The sequence below is a fragment of the Phacochoerus africanus genome, chromosome 5, assembly GCF_016906955.1.
Source record: "Phacochoerus africanus isolate WHEZ1 chromosome 5, ROS_Pafr_v1, whole genome shotgun sequence".
Lineage (NCBI taxonomy): Eukaryota > Metazoa > Chordata > Mammalia > Artiodactyla > Suidae > Phacochoerus > Phacochoerus africanus.
In genome coordinates this window covers 89,410,198-89,430,212 of record NC_062548.1, presented here as the reverse complement: position 1 = coordinate 89,430,212, position 20,015 = coordinate 89,410,198, and the positions used below count along the sequence as shown (strand labels likewise).

General features: G+C 37.3%; 1 protein-coding gene across 6 annotated transcripts in view; it reads left to right on the top strand.

The window, feature by feature from the left end:
• Positions 1–20,015, top strand: part of CCDC85A (coiled-coil domain containing 85A) — a 207,924-nt gene that overhangs the window by 160,798 nt on the left and 27,111 nt on the right. For 5 of the 6 annotated variants that reach the window (XM_047782040.1, XM_047782039.1, XM_047782037.1 and 2 more), the window contains exon 3: positions 3,241–3,317. The exons of the other annotated variant lie outside the window; for it this stretch is intronic. In XM_047782040.1, coding sequence (XP_047637996.1) covers positions 3,241–3,317 — 77 coding nt within the window. The remainder of the gene's footprint in view (positions 1–3,240; positions 3,318–20,015) is intronic. 6 annotated transcript variants of the gene reach the window in all.

The following is a 20,015-nucleotide window of genomic DNA, read 5'->3' as shown; positions in this document are numbered from 1 at the left end:
GGCAGCGTGGGGAAGGGATAGTAGCAGGTGTGGTCACATATTCCAGCACACAAGGGGCTCCTTTTCTTTCTTACACACAAGATTTTATCTTTTTTTTTTTTTTTTCCTAATGATCAACTAGGACTTGGATGTGGATTGTGATGTGCTTATGTATGGAGTGTCTTACATTTTATCCTATTATGTTTTATTTTAAAATGTTTACGTATATTTTGTCCCATTATTGGTTATGTACGAGCAGTCAGTCTTGGCTATCCTATGATGCAATAACAAATAAACCTTGAAATCCTGCAGGTTTAATAAAACAAATATTTACCTTTCTCTCATGTCACAATGAAAGGATTGGATGGTTTCCTCAGTGGCTCTTCATAGAGGGACTGGGGACCCAGGTATGATGTTATGGTATATCTCAGAAAGAGTTTTGTCTGCTCCAACTCCATATAAAAGGAGCATATAATCAGTTTCGTGATGAAGAAAACAGGTAACAACATGAATTCTCTTATTCATGCAGATTAGCTTTTCTTCCCTCTCCTTCTCCCACCTCACACACACACACACACACACACACACACACACACACGCAGACACACAGGAGGAGTTTTTCATTCATCATACCTGTTCATTGTTAAGTAATAATTGTAACAGAGACTGAGCCTGGAACAACAGGACCTTCTTGAGCATAGGACATGGGTGTGTGATCCTAAAATGGAATTTGCATTCTGAGAAACTTAAGACTTGACATAACTGGCCTTCTCTTCATCTGAGCCCTAGAATAGTGCCTTACACACATTGGTGACACAATAAATATTTATAGAACAGATGCACTCAAAATTTTCCTTAGCTTTGCCTTTACCATAGAGCTAATTTTTTTGATTACTTTATCTGTCTAAAAATATTCCCTATCACTTCCTATCTCTGCCCGTATTTGCGGTGAATGCTTTGAAACAACAATTTGGATTTCATCTGTTGTAATTTGACATTAAAGATTGGAGTTAGGAAATCTTTTCCAAATTCAAGAATTTGTCCCCTTTTTTTTGAACTGACATGATGCAATTTTCATAATATAAGTAGAAATTTAATGAAACCATCAAATATGTAAACTGCAAAGATTTAAAGAAGAGAAATAGATTAAAGTGACTGAAGATAATTCCTGAATTAAAATCCATTCAGTGGCATTTTTCAAATGTCATCTAAATCACTCTGTATAGAATCATTTCAGCTGCTTTAAGTATCACAGCCCTAAGGATAGTGCAGTATAAGGACAGTAAAGATAAAGTGTAAATTGTGAACAAAAGAGAAAAGAATTTTATTTGTTCGTGGTTTAGATAGACTATTTCTGGAGTTCCCGTCGTGGCTCAGTGGTTAATGAATCCGTAGCCTCACTCAGTGGGTTAAGGATCCGGCGTTGCCCCGTGAGCTGTGGTGTAGTTTACAGATGTGGCTCTGATCCTGCGTTGCTGTGGCTCTGGTGTAGGCCAGCGGCTGCAGCTCCCATTCCACCCCTAGCCTGGGAACTTCCATATGCCGTGGGAGCGACCCAAGAAATGGCAAAAAGACAAAAAAAAAATAAATTAATTAAAAAATAAATAAATAGACTATTTCTGAGTGACTTTTCACCTGAATGGCCCTTATCAAGTGGTTGTTTTTTTAAAGTAGAAAGGGAGCCTGCAAAACTGTAAATCAGGCAATCTACATTCACATTTTGGTGATCAGCAAATCACTTATTCATTTGCTAGAGTAAAGCAGATTCATGAAATCAATAGGTTTGTTATTCATTTATGCTAGATACTTTTCCCTCCCTTTGGAAGAGTCTGTTTTAAAGCAACATTTAACATTTCATTGAGCTCAGAAAATGAGAGCATAGTTCTAGCACGTGTCTTCAGTATCCTATCCCTTGTGTTTCTACCTTGAGGAATATTCAAGGCAAGTCATCTCCATCAGTGTGAGAACAATGGATGGTTATATTAATGTTAGCGATGGGGACTTGCAAACATTTGTGCAAACAGACATGCTATAAACCAGTCAGGGATAAGCTTAGTTGTTATATTTATGAATTAAGGACTGATGATTCTTATGTATTTTAAGAAAATAAAATGTTATTTTGTTGCTTTGAAGGCCACAAAATGGAACTGGGTTCATCCAACCCATTTCCATATAAGAATTACAGAGTTTCTGTGATGAATTTCAGATCAAGCTATTAATTTGCATACATATCCATCCTAACTGCAGATTGAAAGAGACTCCAAATAGTTACTTCTTACGTGCATTACCAAGATCTTTTGTGTTTTTGAAGCTGAAGAACATATGCTGAGGGGGATCTGTTGCTTTAATATTAACTGTGGAGATATGCTCTGGAGGGAATCTTTGGTCATGGACATTTTACCTGAAATATGTTTGCTCTTGGGTAATGAATGAATTGCAGCTATGTTGCAGTAAGATGCTATGCACTTGAGTACATTTAGTGAAGAGTGACTTTCAGATAGTTCCTCAAAAGGAAATTCCACTTTGCTCCACATGTGAAAGTTTCATCATGTAAACCTGTAAAACTTAAAAGTTTCACTATAAAACAGACTCTACACATGATGCTGATGCTTTCTGCACACACCTAAGCTGGCGAATAAATGAAAACAGTGAATTGCAAATTTGCCCCTGATTTACCAAAATATTTGGGAAGAACTTGGGTCTCTGTCATGCTCAGCCAAAATCAAAGTTAAAATTTAGCCTCTTATTATTTAGCCCTTTTGTAGCTATTCTCTAGATATAATTATAGTATTTATAGATTTGTGAGAAGAACAAAATGTTGCTCTTAAGACTTGAAATATTTATTGGGAAAATGAAAGGAGCTGGGTTTTTGAAATACTTATTTATTTTCTATTTTTTAAATAACCATGTAATTTATATTGGTTATGATGAATATTACAAAAAGTCTTATGTGTGGGAAAGCTCATGTGCAAAATAAGTAGAAAAGAGGGAATAACTGTCTTCAAGGTGTCTAATGTTCTGACGGCTGCATGGTGTGTAAACACCTACAAACTCACTGCCTATAAATTTTCTCTTAACCCTGTTCAAACTGCTTATAGTTTTAATGGCTTCTGTTATTGTTTTTCTGGGGAGAAATTTTTATTTCTAAATAACAGACTAAATAGTCACTACCTGATTTGAATAAATCAAGCCAGAAATATCCTGACAGTGTACCAAACAAGACCTGTATGTATAATGTGAGTTCTTTCTTTTCAATTTTAGAATCAACCTTGTCCTATGTTAGGCAGCTGGAGGCAAGAGTCAGACAGCTGGAGGAAGAAAATCGCATGCTGCCCCAGGTGGGTGACTTCCAGAAGCTCATAGCTAGTCAGTGTCATTTGAGTTGTAGAATTTTATTTGGAATTTAAAGTCTCAATTACATTTTCTCCTTTAGATGATAGAAATCATCTTGTCACTAGCCATCCATCACTGTAGAGTGTGATTACTTTCCATAATGACCATCATATTGTCCAGGTTCTTATGTGTGATACTAAAGGGTACCGATGTCTAAAATAAGAATGTAAAATCATTTTGAAATGAAGAAGAAAGAGAAAATGAAGAGAAGTAGCAAGTGCTTTGATGGTGCTGCTCATATCTGTCATGCATGTTGTTGGTGAATATAGGGAAGGGGCTCATATAAATGGAAAATGTGCTAATTTATGAGCTAGGGAAAGCTGTAGGTAGTTGGAAGGTTTCCTATTTTAATTAAATTAGTACTTTAAAAAATTCTTTGTGATATAATTGCGCTCTTTCAGTGCAACAAAGCAATGACAGTAATTGACAGTTTTTACTTTAGGGCTTACTTTCTTTTCCCTGATGAATGTAAAATGGCACTTTTTATGGGATTTAATGCCTTGCCATCTATCTTACTCAAAAAACTTTTTCCGTGGGCTGCCATCTTGGTGAGAATGGTGTTGGTTGAGGTATTGGCTCCTGGGAAATGTTTTGTTGAGGAGTTGAACAAATCTACTGATCTAGACTGGCTTCTTTGCCAGACAGGTAAACAGTACTGTATTTTAATATTTCATAAAAGCATTTAATCACTAGTATTCTTTCCACATTCTGGCAATTATTTCTATTTCCTAAGTGACTAAGAGAAAATTAAACCTCAAACAGCAGCTTCAATGTAAAGACAAAGACTGTTTATAATTCAGGAGAAGATATAGAAACATTAATACAAAGACATAATGCAGAGGCTTCAGAAAGACGTTTTAGGTCTTTTTAATCCTATTTTAAACTAGTTTTGCTCATCAATGATGATTTGAGCTATCATGTAATGCATGTAAGAATGCCGCTCTCTTTCTTCCACTGGCCAACCATCCAGCTAGAAATTATGAGATTAAATGAAGGTGTATCTATTTCTCTCCCTTCTCAGACTGTACATATGTCAATACTGATGGTGACAGGAAGGCCTATTTGTGCTATGAAATAAAGTACTACCGGTAGAGTTCCATCTGTGTTCTTCTACACTTCTCATTTTTTAAATTTCTTTGCCATTTTTTCCTTTTACATTGGAGTCACAGTGTGACTGTGATAATACTCCTGACTGAAACCATCTAACTTCTCTGTTCCAAGAAAACTAGGCTAAAAACTAGTTAGCTTATTTTATATATGGTTATACTATCTCTGAGGCAATGGGAATGTAAGTGATAAGAAAGAGGACAGAAAGACACATGTGTCTTAGTTGTCCCCTGAGTAGGAATTGAAACTCACACTAAATATCGGATGCATGCATGTGTGCTGTCTTATTGAAAAAGAGGTGCAATAAATGGGAAAATAATTATGAGATTGTTTTTAAAAATCTGCAAAATTGAGTGTTAGCAGTCTTGAAGAGAAATCAGAAGAGTCCTCATCTATACTTGACACATGTGTGAGTATTTAAATATGTAGTACTTGCAGAGTTAAGAGTAGAAGAGGTTGAACAACTTCCCAAAGTATTTTTGACAAATTCATATGATTTTAAGTGCATTGCTATTTTTTTAATCAAAGAAGAGTGGTGTCGTTGTTTTTCTCCACAAGACATGGCTAAGGAAGATCACATTTTATTGAATTAAAGATGTTTTTGATGAGAGTTGCACCATTATCATATGTACTATTCAGAAAGAAAAAAGATGCAGTCCATTGATTTCATTTGATGTTAATATGGAAAAACAATGTTTTAGAATTAACTTATGTGTCCAAAGCACTTTAATGCAAAGGAAATCTATTGTTTGAAATATGTTATTGGACATATGCAACAAACATGAGAGCTATGCCAGTTCAAAAACATTTATTTCTGTTACATTTCTATATTTGAGAGCATTGCCTTAATTTATAGCTCAGATAGCCATGCAGCCACTTGTATAAGAAACTGAAATGAACATGGACAGCATATGAGATCTGAGAATGAAAACCAGTAAATGAACCTCAGAATAGTGGGAATCAGGTATAGTGAATCCTCATGAAAATCTTAGACTTGGGCTGAATAACCCAAAGGGGTGTGTAACTCATTCTTAGATGTTTATTGGTACTGAAACAAATAATCGTGAGATTTCCCTGCAGAAACTCTTTCTGACTGCATGATGTCAGCTGATTTGCAAGGTCAGTTCAATGCGACAAGCTGACATCCCTGAATAAATTAGTCTTAATATCTGAACACTTGATTTTCAATTGTAAGAGCTTGTTCACTGTTCCTTGATTAGAAGGTATTATTTTTTTACTCCCAAGTTTATAGAAATATATCCACTCATCTTTGGATAAAAAGGAATAAGAATATAGTTGTCAGTTGGAATTCCAAGGATATCACATATCTTTTGTGGCTGTAATAATGTTCCTTGCTGTTAGTTTAATATTTAGGTTAATTATTTTTTCTAGACAAAAAAATCTTCTTAATGCTTACTTCCATATATAAAATTGTATATAATGAACAGAAAGTCACAACTTTGCCCTAGAAATACATATTTAAAATAATTAGGAGTTTCCATTGTGGCACAGCAGAAATGTCTGACTAGGAACCATGAGGTTGTGGGTTCTATCCCTGGCCTTGCTCAGCGGGTTAAGGATCTGGCATTGCCATGAGCTGTGGTGTAGGTCACAGACACAGCTCGGATCTGGTGTTGCTGTGGCTGTGGCATAGGCTGGCAGCTATAGCTCAGATTCAACCCCTAGCCTGGGAACCTCCATGTGCCATGAGTGTGGCCCTAAAAACACAAAGAAAGAAAGAAAGAGGATGAGTGTCATAAATGCTTGTGGGTTTCCCTCTGGTTTAAAGCTAAGCCTTCCATTTCTTGATATGTAAATAACAAGGTCCCTCCCAGCACTTACATTATGTAGGCCTAAGTGTAATTAAAGCTTGTGTCCAGTCTTATACCCATGCAAAGTTAGCAAGTCCCAGAACAAAGGGTTTTTTAAATTCAAGAATAGATAGAAAAATGCAGTGAAGGTTGAGTTTGGGTCTATCCAGTGGTGAAGAGTTTGAGCTCTACCTTTGTAACAGATTCTGTTGTTGTTGTTAAGAGTATAGTTGATTTATGATGTTCTGTTAGAATCAGGTATACAGCAGAGTGATTCAGTTACACACACACACACACACACACACACACATATATATATATAGTCTTTTCTCAAATTCTTTTCCATTATAGGTTATTACAAGATACTGAATATAGTTCCCTGTACTATGTAATAGGTCTTTGTTGGTTATCTATTTTACCTGTAGTAGCATGTGTATGTTAATCTCAAACTCCTAATTTAACCCCCCCCCCTTTCTTTTTTGGTAACCATAAATTTGTTTTCTAAGTCTGTGAGTCTCTTTCTGTTTTATAAATAGGTTCATTTGTATCTTTTGTTTTTTTTAGATTCCACATGTAAGTGGTATCATATATTTGTCTTTGTCTGACTTCACTCAGCATGGTAATCTCTAGGTCCATCCATGTTGCTGCAAACGGCATTCTTTTTTATGGCTAAGTAATATTCCTATGTGTGTGCGTGTGTGTGTGTGTGTGTGTGTCTGTGTATACATATACACACATACATATCACATATCATACTTATCCTTTCATCTGTCGATGGACACTTATGTTGCTTCCATGTCTTAGCTATTGTAAATAGTGCTACTATGAACACTAGGGTGCCTGTATCTTTTTGCATTATAGTTTTCTCAGGATATATGCCCAGGAGTGAGATTGCTCTATTTTTAGTTTTTTAAGTAAACTCCATACTGTTTACCATACTGGCTACACCAATTTATATTCCCACAGAGAACGTAAAAGGTTTCCTTTTTCTCCACACCCTCTCCGGCATTTATTACTTGCAAACTTTTTGATGATGGCCATTCTGACAGGTGTGCAGTGATACCTCATCGTAGTTTTGATTTGCATTTCTCTAAGAATTAGTGTTGTTGAGCATCTTTTCATGTGCCTGTTAGCCATCTGTATTTTAAGTGTATGATACAGTATTGTTACCTATAGACAGGAGTTGCACTTTATATATTCAGAACGTATTCATCTTGTATAACCAAAAGTTTACACATGATGGTTAGCAATCCCTATCTCCCCTTCCCTCAAGATCCTGGCAACCACTATTCTATTCTTTGCCCCTGTGTGTTTGTGTTAGACACCTCATGTAAGTGGACTTATGTGATATTTGTCTTTTGTGACTGGCTTATTTCTTTTGGCATAATATTATAATTTGATTCAGTAATCCCACTTCTAGATATTCATTGAAAAAAATTGAAATCAGGATCTCAAAGAGATATTAGCACTCCTATGTCTGTCTATTGCAACCTATTAACAATAGCCAAGATATGGAAGCAACTCTGAATATCCAACAACAGATGAATATATAATTAAAATGTAGTGTAAACACACAATGGATCATTATTCAGCCTTAAAAAAAGAAGGAAATCCTGCCATATGCAACAATATGGATACACCTTGAAAATGCTTTTTTTGGTAATTTCCATTGCGGCACAGTAGTAAAAAACCTGACTAGGATCCATGAGGATGTGGGTTCGATCCCTGGCCTTTCTCAGTGGATTGGGGATCTGGCATTGCTGTGAGCTGTGGTGTAGTTTGCAGATACACCTCAGATCTGACATTGCTGTGGCTTTGGTGTAGTCTGGTAGCTGTAACTCTGATTTAGTCCCTAGCCTGGGAACTTCCATATGCTGTAGGTGCGGCCCTAAAAAAGCAAAAAAAAAAAGGGAGAAAGAAAATGCTTTTAGGAGTTCCCACTGGGGTGCAACAGGAGTAGCAGCATCTCTACAGTGCAAGGACAGAGATTCAATCCCAGGCCCCATACTGTGGGTTAAAGAATCCAGCATTGCTATAGTTGCAGTTTAGGTCACAGCTGTGGCTTGGCTGGCATCTCATCCCTGGCCCAGGAACTCTATCTACTGTAGGGTGACCAAAAAAGAAAGGAAAAAAAAAGTTAGCATAAATGATCATTAAAGATCAGTTGGACCTTGGATATTCTTCCTTGAACACTTAAACTAATATGAACATTTTTTTGCAGGTTACATCTTAAAAATATCTGAAACAATTGCATCTACCCTTTCACAATACATACAGTGTTAAAAGTGCTCAGACTGGCCTGTCAGCTCCACTGTGTACATATTTAATATGATATGAACCCTGAATGAAGATTATGTTACTTAATTGTAGCTGCTATCTGTGAAATTGTGTTCACTTTTAAATCCAATGAGGTAGAGTCACCCACAATGTCATAAGTAGGCACTTTACAAATAAGAGACCCAAGATGGTATAAATTGTAGTTGTAAGCAATGTTATATCAAATTTAAAAGGAACATACTTATTTCATGTATACTGTTTTTGTTTTGTTTTGTTGTGTTTTGTTTTTTTTGTTTGTTTTTTTGTTTTTTTTTTTTTGTCTTTTTAGGGCTGAGCTTGTGGCATATGGAAGTTCTAGGCTAGGGGTTGAATCGGAGCTGTAGCTGCTGGCCTACACCACAGCCACAGCCACAGCCATGTGAGATCTGAGCCATGTCTGCAACCTATACCACAGCTCATGGCAATGCCAGATCCTTAACCTACTGAGTGAGGCCAGGGATTGAACCTGCATCCTCATGGATGCTAGTCAGGTTCGTTTCAGTTGAGCCATGACGGGAACTTCTATTTCATGTATACATTTACACATCAACACAAGCTTCCTCTGGATAAATAGTCATACATTTTCAAGCCTAATTAGAACCTTATATATCATATTGGACAACTCTCCCCCAGCCACCTTGCCCTTTTAGAAAAGACATATAAGGTTCACAGAGTTCAGGAGTATAGACCTGGCCAAACAGCTAATTATGGCAGACTCAGGCCAAGATGCAAGTCTATTCAGTGTTTTCCTAGTGTATACACAGTGCCTCCTTTAATCATTTCATACCATTAACATAATTCCTTGTAATTAGGCTGCTAAATCAATTTTGATCTTATTGTCGGATTCTTTTTTTTTTTTTAATTTAAAAGTTAACATTGGATCTGCTTAGCTGGCTAAGATTGTTGGACGTTTATTCTATTCCTGCTTCGAGGGAAATGTTTTTTATTCAAGCTGCAGTATTCATCATAAATAAAGGAAAATGCATTTTACAGAATTTTCTCCTCCATGACATTATTTTCCAAATACTCCAGAATCATAAAGTTTATTGGACAAACACACAGACCCATATTTGCATGAAAAATCCATACTTAGGAGTTCCTGTCGTGGCACAGCGGAAACAAATCTGACTAGGAACCATGAGGTTGCTGGTTTGATCCCTGGCCTTGCTCAGTGGGTTAAGGATCCGGCATTGCCGTGAGCTGTGGCATAGATCGCAGACGTGGCTCAGATCCTGCGTTGTTGTGGCTATGGCTGTGGCTGGCGGCTACAGCTCTGATTCAACCCCTAGCCTGGGAACCTTCATATGCCACAAGTGCAGCCCTGAAAACACAAAGAGGCAAAAACAACAACAACAAAAAATTCATACTTAACAGAATGTAGTCCAGAGAGGGTCTTTCTATTCAGAGTGCTTTGGAGGTAGGTGGGTGGGGAAAACAGTTCTAGTAGTAGCTTCCAAAGCATACATATACCCATGAAATTGGATGTTTTAGCCTAAATTCAAAAACCTCACTTAGATTTCTCTACTCACTCAATGTCCTTTTCTTAATGGTCACAAAGATTTTTAATACAGACCTAGCCAATGTATGTGCTGTGTCGGCAATGCAGTCTGTACATGGAGAACATTAAGGAGATGAGCAAGAATATCTATCCGATGATTTTATTATACATAACAACACCCTTTGAAGACATCAGTTACTTTTCAGACACAACCATAATGTGAAGACTATTATTTTTTAAAGCTATCCTCACCTATCTTGTGTTGAGTTTGGATTTTGCATCACAGAGAGAGACAAGAAACAAGCAGTTTGTTGCAAGTTCAAAGCCAATTAAGTACATTGGTTACAAGACCCACCAGGAAATCTGTTCCTTTTTATCTAATGCTCTGGCACCAACATCTGCTTGGAAAGCACTATGTGTTCCCTGTGCCCCAGAGACCCTCTCCAAAACAAACCACCCACCTCCATACCAACGTTTTAGAGCAAGTTTCCAGAATCAGTGTAGGTGATCCGTGTAGGTGAACTGCCTACCTTGTGCTTTGGGTTCAGCAGATGTGTTTGCAAGGCACTGGTAACTTGGATCATTACTGAATGAGCCCCCTTCAGCAAGTGTTTCTATTTCTATTGTGCTAGCACACATACAAGAGTCTAATTTTAGTAATGGAAATGAAAAATCTCCCTCTTGTGTAATTTGGTTGCAATGTGGCCTCAACAATGCAGTCTTTCAGTGCACTGAGAAAGAGGCAGGGCCGTTTCCAGAGCAGTTTCTGAATAAAGGAAAGAAGCTGTCACTATTGCCAGAAGTGCTGAAGAGGGTACATGGGAGCTGAAAAAATTGAGCCCCTCACTTCCATGGCAACACACCCCAGGTCCAGCTTCACCTCTTGGAAGAGCTCCCTCACCTGTGTGCTGAAACAGTTGCCAGCTTGCTGTGCAGGGATGGGACAATTCTCTCCGACATGTAGATTTCCCTCCTGTGCTTTTCCTTGTTTGCTGTGGAGGTATTTATTTATTGTGTCACCCTTTCTCCTTTCCACATATTCTGACTTCACATTTTGCAAGTCATTTTTGTCTTATCGGGTCATAAATATATGGCTCTTCTAGGGCTGGAATTGCTCTGGAAGAAAAATTCAGTAACTATTGCACTAAAAACAAACACAGAGTAATGCTTTCCAGGATGCTTAAAGCTAGTTGTGGTATCCTTCAGTTGTTATTTGTATGGAAATTACTGTTGTGCCACTCATGAGGAGTCACTTGTGCAAAAAAAAATTTTTTTCTCATGGATAGCATCTCTATCTTGCACAACCTGAGTAGAATCTGGATGCTGGTAGGAGAAATTAGCAAAAATCCATGAAGGGTTGGTTGCTACTAGAGTCATGTTTAGGAAAAAAAATGGACTCCACCAGAAAAAGAGTGCTTGTGGATTACTATTTTCTCTAAATCAATATGATTTATATAATTTTTAAAAAGTTAAAAGCTTTTATGTATAATTCAATAGAGTTTTCAGAGGACAGATGGGTGCTACACAAGTAGTGTGGGTGTGTTGGAATAAGAGATAAATAGATATGGAAAGTAAATTGATAGGGGAAAAGTCATGCTGGAGAATGAAGGGCAGAGCTAAAATCTATCAGAGAAAAAAAAACACAGAGAGTAAAGCTCCTAGGTAGAATGTCGAAGGCAACATGGGAATCTCAGAGTGAAGGAATTTACAACATTCTTCTGTGGCCTCCTCATTCTTGAGGATTTTTGTTTGAGAATCTCTGATACATGATGAGAAATCTTATTGCTAATGAGAGAAAACATGTGACATAGAAATGCAACAGAAAATATAGCTATACTACTTATTAAACTTAATAATTGAATTATTGAACTTAAAAGTACTTAATTACCAGGGACTGTAGTATCAGTTCATATTTAACAGTGTTGCCTTTTATAGCTATACTGGCATGTTAATAACTCTACCATTAGGGCATATTTAAATTTTTTTCATTTGTAATAGCCATAAAAATAGTAGCCTTTTTGTTTTCTGTCCTTGGCAGAATTTGTTGCCAAAAATGATGAAACTCTTAGCAAAAAAGTTCTGCTGTGTAGCAATAGAATCATAGATATTTGACTGACATTCAGTGTGGAGAAATATTTGGAGAAATTTTGAGAGGGAACTACAAGAGAAATTAATGTTACCTTGTCTTGTCTAAATGATGCTCTTACTCTTTTTTTTTTGTATCCAAAGTAGAGCTGATTGTTTTTAAAGGTAGAGATGAAACATTCCTCCCTTTTCTTGCCCTTTTCTAAGGATAAGAAAACAGCCTCATAGAAAGTGGTGGAAAATACTGTATAATATTTGACTTGGGGATTAAGTAAATTAAATGTAAATGCTGTTGAAATATGGATATCCAAAAAATGTAAATGATGGAAACTTGCCTTAGTTGATACTTGTTAAGATGTGGAGATTCTTGTTGGAGCACAGTCTCACTTTGATTTCCATTTCCCGCTGAAGGTCACTGCCTCTCTGACCAATGGAAAAGAGGCATCTGAACCATGCTGTCCTCCACTTCTTTTGGGTTCAAACCTTTCCTACGGTGGGGTTTAGGTATTTTCCAGTTAAGAGTCTAAACCTCCAGTTTCTTTCTTTGCTGTCGCCCAAGGAAAGTGATCATACTTATAACACAATAAATATTAAAATTGGTGCCACTGAATTATTAGTAATTACCTATATCCTCAAAATATAAAGTAGGCAAATATAAATGTAAGATAGGCAACATCTGTATTGCCTAAGTATAAATATAATATAGATAGTAAATGTAGTATAGCCAAATAATAATATTTGACAAAAATAAGGCAGTTTAAGTAAATAAATTTCTAAGTGATTGGAGACTTTCCTAAATAATATTTAAAAAGCTATCATTGGAGTTCCCGTCGTGGCGCAGTGGTTAACGAATCCGACTAGGAACCATGAGGTTGCGGGTTCGGTCCCTGCCCTTGCTCAGTGGGTTAAGGATCCGGCGTTGCCGTGAACTGTGGTGTAGGTTGCAGACGCGGCTTGGATCCCGCGTTGCTGTGGCTCTGGTGTAGGCCGGTGGCTACAGCTCCAATTGGACCCCTAGCCTGGGAACCTCCATATGCCGCGGGAGCGGCCCAAGAAATAGCAACAACAACAACAACAACAAAAATTTAAAAAAAAAAAAAAAGCTATCATTGTGTGAAAAATATGCAAAACATAACTGTGTCATTTTTAGAAAGTTGAGACATAATCAGCCACAACTTTTAACTCTTATTAATAATCAAGTAATAAAAGGAATCACTGTGAATATGCTAGAACAAGCACTGAAAAGGAATTATAAGAACTAGGACTTGACTGATTAGCTATTGGTCCAGGATGATACCCTAACTTCTGTGACCCTTACATGTCTTGACTGTAAAAGAAGCTTGCCAAGGGTGATATGGAAGGTTCTGCTCAGCTCTGCAAATCCATGACTCTTTATCCAGAGAAAGTTTGTGTCAGCGTATAATGTATACACAAAAGAGGTATGCCTCTTTTAATTTGGATATAAAGTTTCATAAAACTACAACTTGACATTATATTGGATCTTTTATTTACAGGTGCATATTCACGTCATGGTGGGTTGTTATTCACGTCATTGTGGGTTATTCTACCTCATTGTGTTCTAAAGGTAATAGAGTTTTATCAAATAGCTATTAAATTTAAGTAACATACAGTGCTGTGTCTAAATCTTCGAAGATCATATCACATCAAATATGCATGTAATGGGGCTCACATGCTAGTCTGAGCAGTGTTAGCTTATGTATATTTTGAGAGATAATTGTGCAGTCCTCTTAATGTTTATTTTTATTCTTTGTATAAAATTATATGGAATGAACATAAAGGCCCTAGCTAAATATACATTTAAAAATAACCAAAATGATGGAGTTCCCTGGTGGCTCAACAGGTTAAGAATCTGGCATTATTACTGCCATGGTTCAGTTTGCTGTTGTGGTGAGGGTTTGGTCCCTGGCCCAGGAACTTCTTCATGCTGCTGGTGCAGCCCTTCAAAAATAACCAAGATGAATATAATGACTGCTTATGGATTTCACTCTGGTCAGATACAAAAATGTTTGTTTATTCATTGGTAAGCATGGTTCCCTTAAGCCCTGAACATCCCAAGCCCAAGAATAACTAAAAGCAAATATACCTGTCTTATACCCATGCAAAGTTTGCAAGTGCCAGAATGAGGGGTCTGTAACCAAGGGCAGATAGAAGAATGCACCGAAGACTGAGTTGGTTCCATTCTATGATCAAGAGGAGCCCAGGGAAAGTAGGAATGGATATCATTCATCACCCAGTAAGCACAGCACACTTTGCCCTGCCAAGGTCCCTGTGGTACCCCCCAAGCATCGCTGAGCTGTACTCTATAACCAGTTGTGAACACACCATTTCAGAGAGAGCCCCAAAGTATGAACAGCCTTAGTTCTTTTAGAAAATGCAGTGCCAGGAGTTCCAGCTATTGTACAACAGGATCGGCAGAATCTTGGGAGCGCTGGAGTGCAGGTTCAACCCCTGGCCTGGCACAGTGGGTTAAGGATCCAGTGTTGCCACAGCTGCAGCTTAGGTTGTGATTACGGTTTGGATCTGTTCCCTGGCCCAGGAACTCCATATGCCACAGGGTGGCCAAAAATGAAAGAAAGAGAGAGAGAGAGAGAGAGGAAAGGAAGGAAGGAAGGGAGGGAGGGAGGAAGGAAGGAAGGAAAAGGAAAGGAAAGGAAAGGAAAGAAAGGAAGAGAAAATAAAAGGAAAGAAAAAAAATGCAGTGCCATCTCTTAGATATTATCACTTGAGAAGGAAATACCTTGTCAAAGTTGGGACCCATGATGGTTAAAGATCACCAGAACTTAGGATAGTCTCTCCTGAGCACATAAACTATATAAGCTTTTTTAAAATTACATTTAAAAATATTTCAAAAGATTTCATATAATAAATGGAGCATGGTATTTCACAAAGAGAGTTTTTAAAATTATGATAAAAGGAAATGCCAATGGAGGAGCAATTAGAAAATTAACTTTTATGTCTATACCAAAACAACGTGTATTCTCTATTTGAAGACGTGTTGATCCACCTCCTAGAATAAAGACAATAAAGACACAAATAAACCAATGGGAACTAATTAAACTCAAAAGCTTTTGCATAGCAAAAGAAACCATTTTTAAAAATGAAAAGACAACACACAGAATGGGAGAAAGTTTTTGCAAATAACTCAACTGACAATGGTTTAATCTCCAAAATATATAAATAACTCATACAATTCAACAACAAAAAAAACAAACAAACCAATTGAAAAATGGGCAGAAGACCTAAACAGACACTTCACCAAAGACATGCAGATGGCCTGCAGGCACATGAAGAAATGTTCAGCATCGCTAATTATTAGAGAAATGCAAATCAAAACTACAATGAGGTACCACCTCACACAAGTTAGAATGGCCATCATCAACAAGTCAACAAATAATAAATGCTGGAGAGGGTGTGGAGAAAAGGGAACGCTCTTACACTGTTGGTGAGAATGTAAATTGGTATGAACACTATGGAAAACATTATAGAAATACTGCAGAAAACTAAATGTAGAATTAGCATGTGACCCAGTAGTCCCACTCCTGGGCATATATTCAGACAAAAATTGAAAAAGATACATGCACCTGTATGCAGCACTATCCGCAATAGCCAGAACAAGGAAACAGCCTAAATGCCCATTGATGAATGATTGGATTAGGAAGATGTGGTACATATATACAATGGAATACTACTCAGCCATTAAAAAGGACAAAATAATGCCACTTGCAGCAACATGGATGGAACTAGTGACATACTGAGTGATGTAAATCAGAAAGAGAAAGACACTGCACATCATATATATGTGGAGTCTAAAATATGGCACAAATGATCTATCTACAAAACAGAAAAGATCATGGACATGTAGAAGAGACTTATATTTGCCAGGGTGGCAGGGGAATGGGATGGGTGGGAATCTGGGGTTAGTAGATGAAAACTCTTGTATTTGGAGTGGATGGGCAATGAGATCCTGCTGTATAGCACAGGGAACTATATAATCACTTGTAATGGATCATGATGGAAAAAGAATGCGTATATATGTATAACTGGGTCACTTTGCTGTACAACAGAAATTGACAGAACATTGTAAATCAATCATAATAAAATTTTAAAAAAAGCAACAGAACAACACGTGAGGCAGAAGTTCTAGTGTTTGAAAGATACCAAATAATTAATAAACCCAGGTCCAGATGGGAGCCATACTGGACTTATATAAAAGCTAGCTCTAAGAAAGGCTGTTTAATAGTCGAAATATTTTGGCTTCTTTTGACATTCGAGGCAGGTGTGTCTTAATGTCAAAAAGAGAATTTTTCTTTATTTAAACATTTTCATATGCTGGAAATTTAATATCCCTAATTAGAGAAATATCAAAAAAGAAAAACATAAAATACTCAAATAAATCACAACTCAATTAACTTGATCACAAATAAATTATTTGGGAATGATAGGTCTTTATCCTCTTGGGTGCCAGGCATGTACTGAGTGCCTAAAGTTAACAGAAGCTACTGTTTAAAATTTGGATGCTATCTTTCTGATAGAAGAGTTTAAGCAACTTTGCAACTTTGCATTTAGGAATTTGTTGTTTGGGACTAATCCTATTTACTTTTCAGTCCCTCTTCTCATCTCACTCTTATTTTAATGCACAATTCCTTAACCAGCAAAATGCACATGCCTTTGTTGATAAGTTCCTTAAATGGTAAGATAGTTCATAATGAGAGATCATGTTCTTTGCCAGTTGAAAATGACTTTGGAGAGGTCAATTTAAGACTGGACACTCTACTAAATAGTCACTTGTGCAGAAGGTGGTGCATGTAGCTTCGTGGCCTTCATGTTATTAACGAGGATTCTCTTGGTTAGGAAAACCAGTTATATTGAGCCTTTGACACTTGAGAACAAGGTCAAAATGGGCATGAGTGCAGGTAAGGACAGCTTCCCTTGCAGTGTTTTTCACTTAAAATAAGTGCCAATCTTGATATTGACAGTGTTCTTCAGAATCAGTCATCAGAATGTGATAAAACATCTGCCAATTCCAGGAGATTTCTCAGGGTTGTAAATGGTGCCATGGTCATTTGTGAACCACTAGGACTTTAATTAGTCTTTAAATCAGTAGAAAATGTTCCATTTTGTTATCACATTGATTTTTAACATGTTATTGCCTTATTAAATTATGCTTTTTATTTTGGATGTATCCTTATGGGAATTCTGTTTGAAGGCATCAGTCCTACTGGTGTTAAGTGATTGTTCAGAATCATAAATCTCTAGGACCTAAGGAGGGGCAAGGTTACCCCCACTGAAAAGGGTGGTGTCCAATTCTTTTATTTGTATGTGTTCTTTCTTTTTAAGTGATGAGGTTGTAGCCTGGAATGGACCTTTATTCCTGTGACCAACAGCTTGGACCACAGCAGGATGGATGATTCAGAAGAATGTGTGACCCTTAATTTGGGTCTGTCTCAAGGTGTAGATGTGCACAGGCTGTGATGATTGAATCACCCATCCCACCCTGGGGATTTGTTTTGCTCACAAGTGCTAACCACAACCTGAGTATCATTTGAGGTCCTAAATACTGGACTAACATTGAGTCCATCTCGATACTGATTCCCATTCTGACCTTGGCCCCTATGATTATCTCTCTTTTGCAGGTGAGAATACACTCACTAAGGGGCAGAGGCAAGATTTGTGTCCAGATTTTCTGTTACCACTAGCTTAGCATTCTTCCCATTTTGCTGAAATTTGTCACTTGCAAGTATGTTTCTCTTGAAGGAAGGTAGCTGTGAAAACACCACAACTGCCACCATCTCCACCACCACGATCCAGGACAAACCTCTGGTCTGGTATTATTGGGGTGTGAATTAGGAATTAGCCAAGAAACCCAGTTTATTTTCTAGGCCATCTGTTTTGCTATTCACTGAGAATTTTCATCTCTCTAATAATGATTTTCTCAGCATGGGAAAATCTCTTCCTTTTATCTATCTTAAGGACATTCTAGCCCATAGTAGATAAATGATTACTCAGGAAAAAATATTTGTTCACTCTTCACTTTTCTTCTGGTTCAATTATAGTTTATCTTTAAGCTGCTTGTCTTCTTCTCCAGAAACTTCCCAGACTATTCAAGTCTGCAATGACCTTTTTATCTTCTATACTAGGGGTGGATGCTTTTTCATTAAAGGGTGTAGATAGTAGACATTTTCAAACTTGTGAGCCATACGGTGTGTTGCTACTACACAGTCATCATAGCACCAAAACAGCTGAAAACAGCTGCAGAGTATCTAAATGAATCAGTTTGGCTGTGTTCTAATAAGACTGTTTATGAAACAGATGAACCTAGCTGGATTTAACTCTGCTAATAGTTTGCTGCCTCCTGTCTTACACTAAAAACATTTATGTAACATTTACCAATTACTTAGGTTATCTTTTAACATAATTTTTTTAAATTGGTCTCTCGTATTGTTACATACATTTTCATTTGTACATAAAGAGCTTATGATATACAAATACTTGTCTCAGTAAGTATTATTATGTTTTCATTGGTTTTAGTTCCTTTGTCTTATCATCCCCAACCATGCCCTGAGTTGTTAGTATCTGTGATTTGAAAAGTGCTATGATTGAACCAGAAGATTAGTTGAGTAAGAGTTAAAGGTATTCTTTCCTAGCAAACTAACAAACTACTTGGCTTTGGAATGATTTTGTTGGAGATCAAGATGCTTCTATTTGACTTTAAAAAGGCAAGTCCTCTCATACAGAAAGGACAGTTGTGGTGGTGCTAAAAGATAGGAAATTGGTGCTTTTCTGAAATGCCTGTGTATGGTGACTAAATCTGTACTTTAGTGAGTGATTGATTATATTGCTTTTGTGTCCCGGCTATTGTTAAATATCTTCAAGAGATTGCTGGGAACACAATGTGGGGCAGGCTTGTCTTTAAAAGAGATACCATATGGCTGGTGGCTTAGGAAGAATATGAATTGTCATCAGCCCTTCACAGACAAGCAAAATTCTAAATCTGTGTTTATCAATGAATGAGGAAAACCATTTCTAGCTTGGGAGGAAGGCAATTATTCTCCATTTTCTCTGAAGTGAGAGCATGTCATAAAAGAATGGGAAACAGGGAAATCACTGATAAGTATTAAGAGAATTCTGTATTTTTCAGATCCTTCATATTAATCATTTCCTCTCCCATCATCTTAGTCAAATATATGGTTTTCATTATGTCCTGTGTGTACTTGGGAAAGAAAGGAAAGGAGAAGGCAGTGTCTCTTCCTTCATAGGAGCTCTGAAAGTTGCTTTGAAAACAACAAAGGAAGGCAAAGGCCAGTTCACGTCTCTAGCATATTTCCTATGGATCAGGAAGAAGAGAGTGAGAGGACTAGGCAAGTGAGAAGAATCCTCACTTGTCTTTTTGTCTTTGTCACCAGGAGTGATTGACATCAGAAAAGCCAAGAGGTAGAAGGGAGCTTAAAAAGAGCCAAATGCATTTGCAGTGCTTAGATCCTGACTGATGGCAACCTGGCAATTAGCAAATCTCTCTGTATAGCATGCAGCATTTTCAGAGTGCCTTGTAACCAGCTTTCTTAGTCACTGTTTACAGCCACCACATGAAGGTAATTGATAGGGCTCTCCATTTTAGCACCGAAGACAAGTGACTTGCTGAGGGTCAGGCAGTTAGTCGCTGAAGGAGCTCATTAGTCTCTGGATCTTTTCTCTCTTGGATTAGCAAAACACTATCCCCCTGCCCCACCTTTTTTTAAAGATGGATTTGGAAAACTTATTCCTACTAGTTGACCCAATTGTTTTCCAAGATGATATGATTGCAAACA